The 14,156-nt window shown below is 36.4% G+C and overlaps 1 protein-coding gene across 3 annotated transcripts in view; it reads left to right on the plus strand.

The window, feature by feature from the left end:
* The window catches only part of TRIM24 (tripartite motif containing 24), a 124,007-nt gene that overhangs the window by 54,059 nt on the left and 55,792 nt on the right, over positions 1-14,156 (plus strand). For all 3 annotated transcript variants that reach the window (XM_005550884.5, XM_005550885.5, XM_065542623.2), the window contains exons 3-5: positions 1,831-1,978; positions 5,807-5,939; positions 12,190-12,306. In XM_005550884.5, the coding sequence (XP_005550941.1) occupies positions 1,831-1,978; positions 5,807-5,939; positions 12,190-12,306 (398 nt within the window). The remainder of the gene's footprint in view (positions 1-1,830; positions 1,979-5,806; positions 5,940-12,189; positions 12,307-14,156) is intronic.

The following is a 14,156-nucleotide window of genomic DNA, read 5'->3' on the forward strand; positions in this document are numbered from 1 at the left end:
TCACTTTGGTATAAAGAAATATCTGAGACTGGGTAACTTATAAAGAAAAGAGGTTTAATTGGCCCATGGTTCTGCAGGCTGTACAGGAAGCATTATGCATCTGCTCAGCTTACAATCATGGCAGAAGGTGAAGAGAGCAGGCTCATCCACATGGATGGAGCAGGAGCGAAAAAGAGAGAGTGGGGAGGCACCACACACTTAACTAGATCTCGTGAGAACTCAATCACTATCATGAGAACAGCACCAAGGGGTAAATCACTCCTGTGATCCACCCACCTCCCAGCAGGCCCCACCTCCAACATTGGGGATTACAGTTCAGCATGAGATTTGGGCAGGCACACAGATCCAAACCATATTACCATCTTTCTTGAATAAGCAGTAGCATTACACACACATGCTTTTCCTGTTTTATTTTACTTTATGTACTAGTAATCTCTCCTGAGTGGTGTAAATAGAAATTACTCATTTCTTTTTATAGCTTACTGTGGAGATTAAATTTTAGATTACATCCTTTTAGAGATGCTATGTGAGGCTAAGGAAGTAGATGAGATCAATCCCTATAATAAAAAACTACAGAATCAGAGGAAGAAGGGTGGGATCCAGTGACAGTCAGGCTATCTGATGGGAGGATTGGCAGGTATTAAGGAATTCACATGATTTCTAGGAAGCAGGAGTCAGTGGTATCAAGTGATGTTAGAAAGATTGAAGATGATAAGACCAGAGAAAAGGTAGATTTTGGTTTATGGACCTATCAGGTATTTGGAATTTGGTTAGTGTCAACCACTGAGTGAAGTGGAAAAAATTTTTGCTGTCAAACCTGTTCTCATCTCCACATCCCACTTCCAGCAACCCTCACCAAAGCCACTGAAAAATCCTCCTAGCTTGTCATTATACAGAAACGCTTTTGCTCCTTTTGTAATTTGTTCTCTATATTGTAGCCATTGTGACATAAAAATTCAAATCTGGCCATGTCACTTTCTTAAAAGCTTTTAATAGACTTATTTGGACAAACACCAAAATTGTCTTGTGACTCCACTTAATCTGGCCCCTGTCTCTTGTCCTAGCTTCTCTTGCCAGTCTTCCCCTCAGTCGCACCACTTAAGTCATACTTGCCTTTGTTCAGTTCTTTGAACCTGCTTGCTCTTCTTGCCTGGGACTTTTTCTACATGCTGTTCTCTCTTCCTAGAAGTAAAAGCCTTCATTGGGTAACCCCTCTTCATGCTTTCCCTAGCCTTCCAACCCCACTAAAATGAGATCCATTTCTTCATCATACGTTCTTACAACTTTCCGTATATTTCCTTTATGGTAATTATCAGTTTGTAGTTATATATTGATATGCTTATTCTAATAATGTGCATCTGCCTCACATTTAATCTTCACAACTACTCAGTAATATCTGTATCATTACCCTCATATTAAAGATGAGTATTCTATGTAACCTGCCCAAGACCACTGAGCTAGTAAGTGAGGGAACTGGGATTTGAACCTGCAATATTTATAAGACTGTAGTTATCATATGGGCAGGGACCGTGTTTGCTTTTCCTGACTGTTCTGTTCTCACTCCTAGCATAATGTTTGGGAAATACCTAGTTGAAATATTTGGGATGCTGAATTAAGGAGAAAATGTACTTATATTCTTGTCTCTGCACAGTATTTTCATTTCATATGTGTATAATGTAACACACTATGTCAGTTTAAAATTTCCCAACACCATTAGGAGGCTAACTGATTTAGCCTGATATGGTTGGTGTATCATGTATATATAGCTCGTGATAGGACCAGCTTTTCATTTTCTCAAAAATTCATGTGCCATGGTTCTTTTATTGTCAGGTGTGTACAAGCTGTGAGGACAACGCAGAAGCTAATGGGTTTTGTGTAGAGTGTGTTGAATGGCTCTGCAAGACGTGTATCAGAGCTCATCAGAGGGTAAAGTTCACAAAAGACCATACTGTCAGACAGAAAGAGGAAGTATCTCCAGGTAATACATGAGTTATTTTCTTTTTTTTTCTTCTATCTTTCCCCGTCTTTTCTTCCTTCCTGTATTGACTTGTTTTGACACTTTTATTTTGATAAGTATTAAATATATACTCTTAAGTAAAAGAGGTTTATATTATAATTGAAATTTAAATACTTAAAAATGTTGGAAAATGTGAATAGATGTAGAACCCTGTTTTACATTCATACTGCATGTCCTCCTGCTTCTATAAATGTCTTCAACTGGTGTGAATATAGAACAAATGGAGAAAAAAATTGCTTTTTCTTATTTTTCTTTTATCTCTAAGGTAACAACAAAGAGTGGGCTTAAATATTTTATAACTCTTTTTCTTTTGATATTCTTGTTGCAAACCTGCATCATGATTATTTGTCTGATATGTGGATAGCCAGAGAGGCTTTTTTATGTAATTATTATTTCTGGTTTTATTGTCTTGTTTTTAATGTACAGTTCACTCATATGTTTTTTATTTGGTAAAATACATGCAACATAAAATTTGTCATTTTAACTATTAAATGTACAATTCAGTGGCATTTATTACATTTACGCGTTGTGCAAGCATCACTACTATTTTCAAAACTTGTTTATCACCCCAATCAGCATCTTTGTACCCTTTAAGTAATAACTCCAATTTTCTGGCTGGACGCAGTGGCTCATGCCTGTAATCCCAGCACTTTGGGAGGCTGAGGCGGGTGGATCACGAGATCAGGAGATCGAGACCATCCTAGCTAACACGGTGAAACCCCATCTCTACTAAAAACGTACAAAAAATTAGCCAGCCATGGTGGTGGGCGCTTGTAGTCCCAGCTACTCGGGAGGCTGAGGCTGGAGAATGGCATGAACCTGGGAGGCGGAGCTTGCAGTCAGATCGCGCCACTGCACTCCAGCCTGGGTGACAGAGCGAGACTCCGTCTCAAAAGAAAAAAAAATAATAATAACTCCGTTTTTCTTCCCCTAGCTCCTGGTAACTTCAAACCTATTTTCTTTTTTGTGAGACTGAGTCTTGCTTTGTCACGCAGGCTAGCTGTAGTGCAGTGGCGTGATCTCAGTTCACTGCAACCTCTGCTACCTGGGTTCATGCTATTCTCCTGCCTGTAACTGGGATTACAGGTGTGCGCCACCATGCGTGGCTAATTTTTGTATTTGTAGTAGACACAGGGTTTTACCATGTTGGCCAGGCTGGTCTCGAGCTCCTGACCTCAAGTGATCCGCCAGCCTTGGCCTCCCAAACTACTGGGATTACAAACATGAGCCACTACACCCAGCCTTTATTTTCTGTCTCTATAAATTTGCTGATTCTGGATATTTCACACAAGTGGAATCACATGGTATTTGTTCTTTGATATCTAACTTATTTTACTTAGCGTAATATTTTAAGGATTCATCCATGTAATAGCATGTATCAAAATGTAGCAAAACCTTTTTTTTGTGTGTTTGTTGTTTGAGACTAGTGAAAGACTTGGTATAATCCCAGCACTTTGGGAGGCCGAAGTGGGATGATTGCCTGAGCCCAGGAGTTCTAGACCAGCCTTGGCAACATGGCGAAACCCTATCTACAAAAAAAAAGAAAATTAGCTGGGCGTGATAGTACATGCCTGTAATCCCAACAACCTGGGAGATGAGATGGTGGGAGGACCGCTTGAACCAAGGAGCTCGAGGCTGCAGTGACCTGTGATCATTGCCATTACACTCCGCTTGCATGACAGTATGAGATCCTGTCTCAAAAAAAAAAAAAAAGAATTGCATTGCTGGAGTTAATTCCATATTTCATCTTGATGTGTTGTGCTTTTAATATAATATATTACCGATTTTCTCTATCTGGTTATTTTCATTTTCATTCTGAATTCTACGTGTTTACATATTTGTATCTTCAAAAATACTTCTTGAATTTATTTATCTAATTATCAGTTTTATATGTTTTAGTTCATTAATTTTATCTGTAATTCCTCTCAGGTTACCTTAGGGTTTTTGCGTATGTGTTTTGTTTTGTTTTGTTTCTTGAGACAGAATCTCACTCCATGACCCAGGCTGGAGTGTAGTGATGCGATCTCGGTTCACTGCAAGCTCCACCTCCCGGGTTCAAGCAATTCTCCTGCTTCAGCCTCCCAAGTGCCTGGGATTATGTAATCTCTGTGCCACCATGCCTGGCTAATTTTTGTATTTTTAGTAGAGATGGGGTTTCACCATGTTGGCCAGGCTGGTCTGGAACTCCTGACCTCAAGTGATCCACCCGCCTTGGGCTCCCAGAGTGCTGGGATTACAGATGTGAGCCACCATGCCTGGTATAGGCCAGCATACTAGTTTGTCAGTTTTGACACTATTGACATTTTGAGCTAGATAATTCTTTATTGCTGGGGACTGATTTGTACAGTATTAAAAAAAAGAAATGCAAATGGCTAATTACTGAACATTGTTTCATTTCAGTTATTAAAGAAATGCATTCTAGGATAGTGACGTATGTGTCTTCTCTCTTTCTCTCTTTCTGTCTCTTGCATTTATTAAATTGTCAAAGATGAAAAATTTTGAGAGTTCCCCCTGTTAATATGGTTAATAGCCACTCTACACTGGTTGGAGTACAAATTGGCACAATTATTTAGCTTTTCTCTGTATGAATTACCCTTTAACAATTCTACCACTAGGAATTTATCTTGTGGAAACATTTAAATGATTTATAATTTTCATATGTTTATTTCAGCATTATTTGCAGTACTGAAAAATGAATAACTTACAAATATCCTTAGCAAGCGGTATAGTGGTTTATCTATTTTGTGAAATACTATACAGTTAATAAATAAGAAAAGAGGTGGATATATATACTAATACAGAAAGGCATCTAAGGTAGAGTTAAGTGAGAAAAAAAATCTTTAAAAGACAATATATGTACTGCCATTTATTGTTTTATAAAATGTAACACTGCCCTATACTATATGTACTTCCATACTTAGAAAAACAACCAGAGGAATGGACACCAGGTTATTAATAGTAATAATCTCTGGAGGTAAGATTATTTCTGAAATGTTTGGATTTTGCTTTTAATTGTTAGTAAGATAACTGAGGTTTACTATTTAACCATATTTATTCATATTCTGATTTTTTTCAGTTAACATGACATAAACATTTTCCAGTTTTATCCCCACACTGGAAAACTAGAGTGTAATAATGAAAATATTATTATTTCTGTGTTAATGGGTATCCTCTGTTAGGATTTTTACAAAAGTAGGTTATTTGACTACTCCTTTTAGACATTTTTATTATATTTTCTTTCTCCCTCCCTCTCTTTCCATCTCTTTCTCTGCCTCTCTGTCTCTGTCTATGAGGTCTTACAATGTTCCCAGGCTGGACTCAAACTCTTGGTGCTCAAGCAACTGATCCTCTCAACTCAGCTTCCTGAATAGCTGAGACTACAGGCATGGGCCACTGTGCCCTGCTGGATTTTCCAAATTGCATTTTCAAAAAATCTCCTCCCATATTTGGGATAGAAGACATCCAGGTGGTTCATACTCATTTACCAGGGCTGTCTTCTTAAGGCTTTTTAATGCAATAAAACATATTTTTAACTACACACTTAGTTCTTTCATTTACTTCTGAATTAATTTTAATTTCTTCCTGGAAAATGAAAAGGTTATTTGCTTTTTTTCCTGAAATGCTGACAATATGTGATATCTTAATATCTGTAATTCTTAGTGAAAGTTATGGTATAGGTGAAGCTGTAGTGTTTATATCAATAGATGTGAATTCAAATGGGCAATCAAATAATTATTTACTATTCAATTATGTTCATTTTCTTCTCTCTGTCTCCCATTGTTTCTGCAGAGGCAGTTGGTGTCACCAGCCAGCGACCCGTGTTTTGTCCTTTTCATAAAAAGGAGCAGTTGAAGCTGTACTGTGAAACATGTGACAAACTGACATGTCGAGACTGTCAGTTATTAGAGCATAAAGAGCATAGGTACCAGCATCTTTGGTTACGTATATAGATTCATATGCAGCTTTAGAGGACTAAAGGACTGCTGCCAACCCTCATCAAATGGCAGTCTGCAAATAGGTTTTGTGTAACCAGCAGTATGCTGGCCTATACCAGGGTTTATCAATTTTGACACTACTGACGTTTTGGGCCAGGTAATTCTTTATTGTTGGGGACTGATCTGTGTGTTATATGGTGGTTAGCATCCTTGACCTCTACCAACTAGTTGCCAGTAGCAACCCTCTAACCCTCCCCAGTTGTGACAACAAAATGTGGCTCCAGACATTGGCAACATCCTATGGAGCAAAATCATCCTGAATTGAGAACAGTGGCCAACACCCTGTTTAAAAATATATAGAACTAGTTGCCAGGATTGTAAAATGGGGAGATTTTACATTTTTTAAATATCTAGATTTTTGGCTTTTTTGAGAAAATGGAAGCTCTTCTAGCCCTGGGTCTGTATACATTCATGTCAACAACATTTGAGGCATGCCTTTTCCAATTCATTATAGTTCCTAGCAAAGCTGACTTTTAAATCTCATCTCAACAATCATTCAGGTCAGCAACAGATGATTTAGACAGTAAGATTCAAATCGATACAAAATATAATTGCTTATGATGGTCTAGGCTCCTGATACTGGCAGACTGGATAATTTGGACCAACAGTGAGAATGACTAGAAAACCTGCACAAAATACAGAAATTATCTATATGAAATGCTAGAGCTAATAAAATAGTAAAGCATTATTGGACAGGATTGGGTTGGAGCTGGGGCTAAGGATGGCGGGGGCCTTTTACTCCCCTTGAGGTATTTGCCTAGAGATGAGGAGTAATTTTAATAGGCTCACAGAGCTGAGAAATCACGGCCTGGAGTGCAAGGATCATGCATGGTCAATGTGTCTCCTTGTCTTGAGTTGGTACCCTGAAAGTCTACACTATTACAGTAAAGATAAATTAGCTAGTAAGTAGTTCCTCACAGGGACTAAAGCTCAGCACTTAAAATTGGATTAAAGTGAAGTCATATCGCTGGCTCCTCAAGTTTCCTGGTAGAATCAAATGTAAATCCTTACCAGAAAGACAAAGAAGACAACTAGGCCTCCAACTTAGTCAATAATGAATTTTGGAAAAACGATATTCACAGAATTAGAAATAACCAGGTTTGTTAGGAGATTAGACAATGTGAACATAGTGAGACCCCATCCCAACAAAACATTTGCTGGGCACAGTGGTATGTGCTTGTATTCCTAGCTACTTGAGAGACTGAGGTGCTCCCACCTGAGCTCCTGGGATTGCTTGAGCCCGGGAGTTCAAGGCTGCAGTGATAGTGCCACCGCACTCCAGCCTAAGTGAAAGGATGAGACCCTGTCTTTAAAAAAGAAAAAAAGAAAGAAAACCCTGAAAATTACGGTATCTGAAATTAACTCAGTAGAAGGGCTTAAGAACAGATTTGGCATAGCATGAAATGAGAATTAATGAGCTAGAAGAAAATTAAGAAAATATCCAGAAAGAAGCATCATCAACAAGAGGAGGATGAAAAGTAGAAGACATTGAAGATCTAATATGGATGTAATTGCAGTCCAAGAAGGATGGAAAGTACAGAGAATGGGAAGGAAGCAATATCTGAAGACAGAATGTAATGGCTGAGAACTTTCAGAAGCTGACGAAAGGCATTTAGCCTATATTTAAGAAGTTTCACAAACCTCTAGCAGGATAATTAAGAAAGTAATATTTTTAAAGTGCAAAAATGAAGTAACTTTCAAATCTAAAATTCTGTACCCAGTAAGCATATTCTTTAAATATGAAGGTGGATGAAAAATGTTTCAGGCAAAATACACTGGGAGAGCATATCCCTGATAAACTCTCACTTAAAGTACCTCTTAGCAGAAGAAAAATAATAGAAGATACAGAAAGGAATATGGAGCAATTAAAATAATAGGTATGAGTAAATCTAAATGAATGTTGACTGAGGAAACAGTATCTTTTTGGTGTGGTATGTGTATATGTATATCACATAGCAGTAAATGTGCTAAAAGGGTATGGAATTTATGTTCTAAGGTCTGTGCATAGTCTAGGAAGAGGGTAAAAAGTGCAAATATTAGATGATATGTAAATATCTGTTTTTGTAATGTCTAGAGTAGTCACTAAAAGAATAATAAGTACATATAATTACCAAGGTGTGGAGAGTTGTGGGGATGTGGAATAATCAGTATAAACAAAGGCCAAAAAAGTGAGAAAAAGAAATAAAGAACAGATGGAATATAATGAGGCCTTGGTAAGTTGGTAGATCTACAAATATACTATAATTATACTAAATGTGAACAGACAAAATGTTCCAAATTATAAGACAGGTTTCAGACTGGATAAGAAGGAAAATAGAAAAATGTGCTATTTTCTTTTTATGAGAAAGACTTAATGGGAAAAGACACACCATATAAATACTAACCAGAGGCAAAATGGCATAGTAGACAAAATCCATTATTTGAGATAAAGAGGGACACTTTGTAAGGATGAAAGACTCTCTTCATCTAAAAGATATGAGTTGTAAATTTATACAGGTTATAAACTTACAAAAAAATGACAGAACTTCAAACTAATAGAAAACTCCATAGTCACAGTGGAAAATCTTACCACTTTACGCAATAATCGAAGCCGAGTAGTGTGGCAGGTACCTGTAAGTGCTAGCTACCTAGCTACTCAGGAAACTGAGGTGGGAGGATGGCTGAAGTCCAGGAGTTTGAGTTCAGCCTGGGCAACATAGCAAGACCTATCTCTAAAAAATAAATAAGTAAATAAACAACACAATAAGCAGACTAAAAAATCAGTAAAGATAGAGAAATAAGGGCGAAGCATGGTGGCTCGCACAAATAAATACATACACACATACATAACTGACAAAACAAACAGACTAAAAAATCAGTAAAGATAGAGAAATAAGGGCTGGGCACGGTGGTTCACACCTGTAATCCCAGCTACTCGGGAGGCTTAGGCAAGATAATTGCTGGAACCTGGGAGGTGGAGGTTGCAGTGAACAGAGATGGCACCATTGCACCCTGGCCTAGGTGACAAAAGCAAAACTCCATCTCAAAAAAAAAAAGATAAATAAGTTTGAATAACACAATTAACATAACGTCTTATGGACATTATGGAACACTGTACCCCAAAATATACATTCTTACAATAAAATATTTTTAACTGACCATATGCTAAAGTCTTAATTTTGGAAAGATTGAAAGATACTATATATTTGGAAATGAAATTCTTGTGATAACTAAAGTCTGCTGATACATGATCCTGGAATTCTGGTTTAAAGGAAAAAAGTATTTAGAAGACATTATTGAGTCAAATGATACAAGTAAGAAGCATGGTCTATAGGTTAAAGTACTGTAACAAGGTCAGTTTTTTTTTTTTTTAACTTTGCTATGAATACATAAGAAAATCCTTGTTTTTAGGAAATGCACACTTAATTTATTAAAGGGTTAAAGGGCTATGAGGAGGCAAACTAAAAAATTGATTAATCTGTGTAAGGAGATATATGATCTCTATATACTTGGAAATTTAACTTTGAAATTATTATAAAATAAGCAGTTTAATACATTTAAATCATCAACAAGGAATTCCAGTAGATATTAGAAAACATTTTGATTTGAATAGTAGTGAAAATATCAATCAAGCCTTGAGGTTTTTCTTTTTAATAACTGAAGCCATATTTGGAGGACAGTTTATATTATTAAATGCCTATGTTGTATGTTAAGGATAAAGTCAATTCACTAAACATTTATTGCAGTTTAGGAAAAGTAGCAGATTAAACCCAAAGTAAGTGTGTTTTAAAAGAAACATAATAAAGACAAGTGTAGAAATAGTCAAAGCCAAAAATTCAGTCTTTCAAAAGACTACTAAATAATCAACAATTCTCTGTACGAGTGATTGAGAGAGCAGGCCCAAATAACCACTACCAGGAGTAGGAAAGTGGCATTACTCCATATTTCAAATGTTATAATGAAAATTTTTACATGATATTGGAAAACTCTTAGAAAATGAAGTTTTTACCAAAACTTATGCTAAATACAATAGAAAGAATAGTCCTTTAATGTTCATTCATAATTTAAAACCTTCCCACAAAGAAAATTACACATGCAAATGACACCAATAAATGTACCACATAGTTAAGGTAAAAATAGCCCCTTTTGGCCTGGCGCGGTGGCTCACACCTGTAATCCCAGCACTTTGGGAGGCCAAGGCGGGCAGATCACAAGGTCAGGAGATCGAGACCATCCTGGCTAACATGGTGAAACCCCGTCTCTACTAAAAATACAAAAAATTAGCCAGGCGTGGTGGCGGGCGCCTGTTGTCCCAGCTACTCGGGAGGCTGAGGCAGGCAAATGAACCCGGGAGGCGGAGCTTGCAGTGAGCCAAGATTGCGCCACTGCACTCCAGCCTGGGCTACAGAGGGAGACTCCGTCTCAAAAAACAAAGGCCGGGCGCGGTGGCTCACGCCTGTAATCCCAGCACTTTGGGAGGCCGAGGCGGGCGGATCACAAGGTCAGGAGATCGAGACCACGGTGAAACCCCGTCTCTACTAAAAAAATACAAAAAATTAGCCGGGTGCGGTGGCGGGCGCCTATAGTCCCAGCTACTCGGGAGGCTGAGGCAGGAGAATGGCCTGAACCCAGAAGACGGAGCTTGCAGTGAGCCGAGATCGTGCCACTGCACTCCAGCCTGGGGGACAGAGCGAGACTCTGTCTCCAAAAAAAAACAAAAAAAAAACAAAAAAGCCCCTTTCTTATACAGACTTGTCCGGAGAGTGGCAAAAAAAATGAATTCTTTCCAACTTGCTATATGAAGCCAGCATAACTTTTACACCAAAACTGACAAGGAATAGAAATGAAAAATTACAGGCCAGTTTCACCCATGAAATGAATGTGAAAATTCCAAGAAATGGAAAATAAGTAGAAAACAGATGATTTGAGAGGAGGGGAAAACTTGCCTTAAATCTCGTAGTATTGTCATTTTTGGACAGTGTAATCACAACCAATTTGGCCTCATTTTGGGGATACAGAATTCATTTAACATGCCAAAATCATTGATGCTAAAACCTTTCATGTCATATTAAAAGAATAAAGGAAAAAGTATATGCCTATCTCAATAGAAGCAGTAGAAACATTCCATAAAAATTAAATATACATTCCTAACATCTTAGCAAACTAGAAATAAAAAAAGAATTTCCTAAGCCTGATAAAGATTATTTATGGAAAGTAGAAAACGTACTTAATATTGGAATATTGAAAGTCTTTGCATTGAGATGAGGAACAACATAAGGGTGACCATTTTGACCATTTCATGTAACCTTATATTAAATAAGTGTAGTAAAGAAAAAGTTTACTAAGATAAAAAAAATTTGAGTTGCCTATGAAAGTGTTTGAAATGTTATCATTCACAGATATGATTATGTACAAAGGAAATCCAATGTAATTATTAACTGGGTATCCCCTTTTTCTAACTGGCAACCCTATTTAATTACATGTAAACATTTAAAATCACATTATATAAAATATGTTAATTTAGAAATATTGTATTTTGTACATTTTATAGGAAAACTTAAATAAAACTCTTGATATGTATCTTCTATATCATTGCCTTTCTATCTTCTCTAGAACTTCTCTTCAGTTATCAAACATAGTCTGGCAAAGTAAATGATCTTTCCTCACTTTCAAATTGGAAACTTTTTAAAGTGCTATATCTTATTATACTGTTGCTTAAAGTTTTATCACAAGGCATAACGTCTAGAATTTTGCCCTTCTCTCTCTGTATTTATCCCGATTTTTCTTTGTGGCCCCTAGAACATAACTACCTATTATTTAAAAATGGTCTTTTGAAATGTTTGTTTTCAGCAGGCTTGCATAATGTAGAAATTACAATATAGTTAATAAGTCAGATTATATATCATTGACTATTTTTTGCCAAGTCCACCAAGTGAAAGTGAACTCTGTAAGCTTATAAAACTGAATGATGGATGCACGTGGTTCTCAAACTTTCAAAATATTTACGTGTCCATAATCTTTCTTGAAGGATAATTTGAGAGGTGGGGAAAACTTGCTTTGTTAGGGATACATTTGATGTTTTAAAAGATTGTTATATAAATTCTTTATAATCCTATTTTATGTTTTTATCAGTCTTTTTATTCTTGGACTTTTCCTCATTATATGTTTTTATATGAAATAATTTGCTTATTTCTTCAGGTATCAATTTATAGAAGAAGCTTTTCAGAATCAGAAAGTGATCATAGATACACTAATCACCAAACTGATGGAAAAAACAAAATACATAAAATTCACAGGAAATCAGATCCAAAACAGGTAATTTTATGGTATTATATAATCATTTTTATATAATTTGTGAAGTATATTCACTTTTAGAACATTTTCCTTAACTCACAGTTAAGTAATAAGTTATTAGATGACAGCAATAACACATGGTTGATAAGACTTTCCCAGAAACTTAGTTGGAAAGCATTCTTTTCTGCTGTAAAATTTCAAAACTCATATGATAATAAACTACATTTAGTATTTTGATAGCTCATTTATCTAATAGGTATTGATAACTTATTATCACTTATTTTCCAATTTTAAAGAAATACCAAGATTTAAATGCAAAACCAACCATTTTGTGCCAGTATTGTAAAATATTTTAACACTTGAATGAACCCTGAATTGTTATTTTAAGGTTTGCTGAAATTTGAGATGCCTGCCTTATGCTGTGATTTTTTAAAACTGCAAACAGGTGGAAATTTTAAGACACTAGGATACAGGGATTGTTAAACTGTTCCACACACTTTTTACTTCTTGCCTGATAAAATGCTTACTTAAACAATTACTTATTATGCCTTTTGTCCTGGTAAGAAAATCATCAACTGTCCAAAGTCTTAGACATCAGTGACTGGGGAGAACCACTAACCTCCGTGGAGCAGGGGCAGCTGAAGGTGTTGTCTAACCCCTTTTTAAATCCCATGTAGGGCACATACTGACATTTAATTTATACACCTATGAAGTCCCATGACCTCTTCTGTTGTTTCACACACAAAAGAAATGTCACTGCCTACATAAGTCAAGAAATGTTCATTAGAATGAGCCAGAGTAAAAGAGACCTCACAGAGAATTTAAATGTTTTCCCATGTATCAGTTGTGTCAGCCTTTAAGACAGTCATCAATCTGTTACTATCATTTTGGAACACAACTGGGGGTGAAGCATTTGGAAATTTTTTAAGGTAATGAATTCCCTGTATTACCTGATTTCCTTAAAAGAGATTTTTAAACATAATTTTACTATTTCTTGATGCCCCAGCATCATTATTGTATCTATTTATTATTATGCATTATGTTGTATGTCTTTTAGTTTTTCTCGTTATCAGCTCTCATTTGTTTTTACCCCCCTCCTTTTTTTTTTTTTTTTTTTTTTGAGACAGAGTCTCACTCTGTCACCCAAGCTGGAGTGCAGTGGTGCGATCTCAGTTCACTGCAACCTCTGCCTCCTGGGTTCAAGCAATCTTCCTGCCTCAGCCTCCCAGGTAGCTGGGATTACAGGTGCCCACCACTGTGCCCAGCTAATTTTTGTATCTTTAGTAGAGATGGGGTTTCACCATGTTGGCCAGCCTGGTCTCGAACTACTGACCTCAGGTGATCTGCCACCTCATTCTCCCAAAGTGCTGGGATTACAGGTGTGAGCCACCATACCTGGCCCTCTTTTTACCTTTCTCTTTGACACAACTATAGTTAATGAAATACTATTTCCTTTATTTACCATATTCTAATCAGAATAGTATATTTTGCCAAGTAGAATAATTGGTGGGTTTAAAATTTTTTTATTCTGAGTAATTGAAAATTTGTAATGAATATTTATTGAATGAATGAAGAGAGATAATTATAGGCATTTCTACCATCTAGTGGCAAAAGGTAGCAATTGTAAAATAATTAATTTTAAATTAAAGATCTGCCCTTAATGAAATTTATCCCTTTGACTTTTTTCTTACTGTTTCACTGAGCATATGGTTTGAGTTATGGTCAAAGTTTACATTTTTTTAATGTATGGATGTCAATTTCTCCCACTATCATTTGTTGAAAAAACTGTTTCTTTGTGGGATTATTATTCTGTTCCATTGTGTTTTTCTCATTGCTAGTACTTCACTTTCATGATCTTGATCATCGTAGCT

This window comes from Macaca fascicularis, chromosome 3 (assembly GCF_037993035.2).
Source record: "Macaca fascicularis isolate 582-1 chromosome 3, T2T-MFA8v1.1".
Lineage (NCBI taxonomy): Eukaryota > Metazoa > Chordata > Mammalia > Primates > Cercopithecidae > Macaca > Macaca fascicularis.